General features: G+C 35.9%; 1 protein-coding gene across 1 annotated transcript; it reads right to left on the minus strand.

The window, feature by feature from the left end:
* Window positions 1-2,105: 2,105 nt before the first annotated feature.
* LOC143690079 (olfactory receptor 10A7-like) lies at window positions 2,106-3,050 on the minus strand. Its single transcript, XM_077168071.1, has one exon. The coding sequence runs from the start codon at window positions 3,048-3,050 to the stop codon at window positions 2,106-2,108; it is 945 nt and encodes a 314-aa protein (XP_077024186.1).
* Between the last annotated feature and the right edge of the window lie 597 nt (window positions 3,051-3,647).

The following is a 3,647-nucleotide window of genomic DNA, read 5'->3' on the forward strand; positions in this document are numbered from 1 at the left end:
AATATTTTCCCCAAGAAACCCCTGGACATAGTTGCTGATGAAAATGTTGTATAGCCTTAGTTTGGGGGAGTAAATCACCAAATCATCCCTTTCCATAATCTCTTTGGATATAATAATGCCATAATCAATTAGTTCTTGGAACTTTAAAATAAAACTCAAGTATGTAAAATGAGGCCAACAAGTTGTTTAAAAAGGGAGTCTTCATAAAGACTTTGTAGCCTGAAACTTTAATAAATTATAATAAAATGATTTTCACTATAGTAATAATTTTATCAGCTTCCTGTAGGAAACCTGAAGTATAAATCATGCAGAATATCCACTAGGTGCATCACTCTTGAATGTCTTTACTTGCACCTTACAGTAAGATATTAATTTTTTATTCCAATGAGCACAAAACATATGTATAAATAAAATATACCCTTAAATTTGTGATACAGTCTATATTTTCTATGTTATTCTGAGAGTAATATAGAACACTCAGAAAACATTTACTATGTGTGTGAGGAACTCTGATAAAGTCTTTCCATATATTAACTTCCATATTATTGTATTCCACTCTATTCCATTCCTTTCCATTCCATTGTACTCATATTTTACTCTGCTAGTTCATTAAATAGATACACATTACTAAATTCATTTTACAGCCTCTCAGTCAAGTCACAAGGTACAAACAGCTAGTAGAAATATCACTGGAATAAAATCTTACCACATGATCACTAAACTTACTAACATTAATTAAAAAATACAAGAATAAGGCTTAAAAAAAAAATCATTGAAGGAGAGAGAGAGATAAAGAAAACCAAATATTCCCCAATCAGAATTCTTGTTACACTCAATGGATACACCACTTAGGAGATACACCTAAATTGAAATGGCCACTGCAAGTTGTAAATTTGGAAGGCTTTTACATTTTCCTAAAAACAAACAAAGAATGATGGAAAGCAGGCATTGCTTACAGAACAAACTATAGAATTAAAAAATGTTGCCTAATGAGAATTTTTCTATTGGCCAAATTCCCATGTAAGGTATAAGTTCACTATGATGAAAATATGAATAGAAATTTTTATGCATAAACATATTGTATTTCAATTTCAAAAGGGTCTGACTTCAAATCACGGCTACCTCTTCATAACCCGATGACCTGTCAAATTATTTAAATGATCCAATCCTACATTTTCTCTTTCGTAAAATAGAGATATAATAGAATCTAGCTCTTGGGTTGTGGCAAGGGCATGTGTTCACAATAGTATCTCAATAAATCATGTTGGCTATTATTATAATTACTCTTTGCCTTTGCTGTGGTGTTAAGCACACTTTTGTTATTTAATCTGAGAACAGAAAAAAAATACAATCAGCTGATCAATGAGCACCAGCATCATTTCAACAAAAGTTAATACTAAGATATTTTATTTAATAACTTCATTTGAGCTTGCAGTCCATATAAAGAATTTACCACATGAATTCTTGGCAATTCCATGTCTCCACCTTTAGATACATTTTTTTTAATCACTTAAAACACACTACATGATTCATCTTTGTAACATTTATTAGCTGTAGAATATATAGTGGTTTGTGGTGAATATTTTTATTTACCCTTAATAAGGTTAAGCTTTTTCAGCCTGCTCTGTGCCCCAGAAGGCTGGTCTTTTTGTACTATATCATCAGGAATTTTTGCCTTCTGTCTCAAACTTGGCTTGGCCATGCATGATAGCTTGAAAGGATCAGAGCAGAAGGCTGCAGTAGCTACCTTCCTCTATGAAAGGACAGGGCTCATATTGGCTGGCCTTTGTTTACAACTATGGAGTTCCCCAATACTCATTCTCCTTACCCTTTAAGGCAAAGAGGATGGAATTTCTGTTTGAGAGCTGTGTGGCAACTCTCTAAACCTGCCCACAGTTTGTACAATAGTCCCTCATAAAATTTCTCCTAATTATCACAATTTGAGACTGCCATCTGTATTCTTGTTAAGACCCTGACTGAAACACTGAGATCCACCCAGCACAGTAGGTGACACTGACAAAACTAGAACAACTTCTCCTTCGTTCCAAGTTTTTCTTAGTGTGTTTAACTGGCTCTCCTATGTTCACAAACACTCCACACAGGGCTCAAAACACCACTCTCTTCTGTAAGACTTTTCTACTGATTGCCCTCTTCACTGCCCCTTTCACTTCATTGTTCCTCAGGCTGTAGATAAAGGGATTCAGCATAGGGGTGATGACAGTATAGGACAATGAAACTAGCTTCTTGCTCTCAGATGACTGGTTGGATTTGGGCCATAGGTAGGTCAGGCTGGCAGTTCCATAGAAAAGGGACACCACGATGAGGTGAGATAAACAAGTAGAAAATGCTTTCTGTCGCCCAGTAGCCGAAGGCATCCTCAGGATGGTGGTGATAATGCGAGTGTAGGAGACTAAAATAAGGGAAAATAGAAACATGATAAACAGTCGTGTGGAGGCAAGTGCTTGCATTTCATACATGGTTGTGTCTTGAGTGACTAGTTTCAACACTGGGGGACCATCACAAAAGAAGTGATCTAAAGCGTTCGGTCCACAGAAAGGAAGAGCCATCATCCATGCTGTCTGCAGTATAGAGACAGGGACACCAGACATCCAGGAGCCTATGGCCATCCATAAGCACAGGGTCCTGTTCATTAAGATTGAATAACGGAGAGGGTTACAGATGGCCACGAAGCAATCATAAGCCATCAGAGAGAGGAGGAAACATTCAGAACTGCCAAAAATGAAGTACATCTGGGTGCCACAACCCAAAAAAGAGATGGTTTTCCTTGGGGACATGAGATCTACGAGCATCTTTGGCACCATGACCAAGGTGAAACAGACTTCAAGAAGTGGTAGATTACGGAGAAAGAAGTACATGGGTGTTTGAAGAGCAGGATCCACACTGGTAACTACGATAATAAGAATATTGCCCAGCAAAGTGACTGCATAGATGGCCAGGATCAAAACAAAGAGGGTGACTTGCATTTCAGGGTTGTTTGAGAAACCAAGAAGAACGAATTCAGTGACTCTGGTCTGATTTTCGCAAGTCATGTCTTAGACCGGGTTCTCGCTAAGAATCGAAGTTAACATGTGTGTCAAAGAGTACTCTTTACATATAGATGTTATTTCAAAAATAACCATAAAATCCACAAAACACAGATCTGTTTTCAGTTATCTTTCTCATCATTCTGTTTCTGTGAAGCAGACAGAATATTTAGAATAAGAGAAAGTCAAAGAAATGAAAATAGTTTGCATGAATACCACTAATTGCTATCACCTAAGGGCAGATTTTTCTCTTATCAGTGGTCAGAGTGTGCAGTTCATATTTTTCATCAACAGCATGTTTTCTTGAAGAATTAATAGAAAGGGTTCAGACTGAAAACAAAATAATTAAAACAAAATTTAGTATTTTTTTAGTGAGTTCAGGATACAATAAAAATGAATACTGGACTTTTCTAATCTTTGATTTTTTAAATCACATTTTTACCAAATGAAATATATTTATACCGGTCGATCCACTACATACATACATACACATACTATACACATATCTATATAATAGATATGTGTATAATATGTGTATACTATACGCCTTGAAAAAAGGTGTAGCAAAACATAATATATGGTTTTGATTTGGATGCTCTTCTG

The sequence above is a fragment of the Tamandua tetradactyla genome, chromosome 7 (assembly GCF_023851605.1).
Source record: "Tamandua tetradactyla isolate mTamTet1 chromosome 7, mTamTet1.pri, whole genome shotgun sequence".
NCBI lineage: Eukaryota > Metazoa > Chordata > Mammalia > Pilosa > Myrmecophagidae > Tamandua > Tamandua tetradactyla.

Bases quoted from the DNA above. Each gene is read 5' to 3' on its own strand.
- LOC143690079 (XM_077168071.1), bottom strand. From the start codon at position 3,050: ATGACTTGCGAAAATCAGACCAGAGTCACTGAATTCGTTCTTCTTGGT.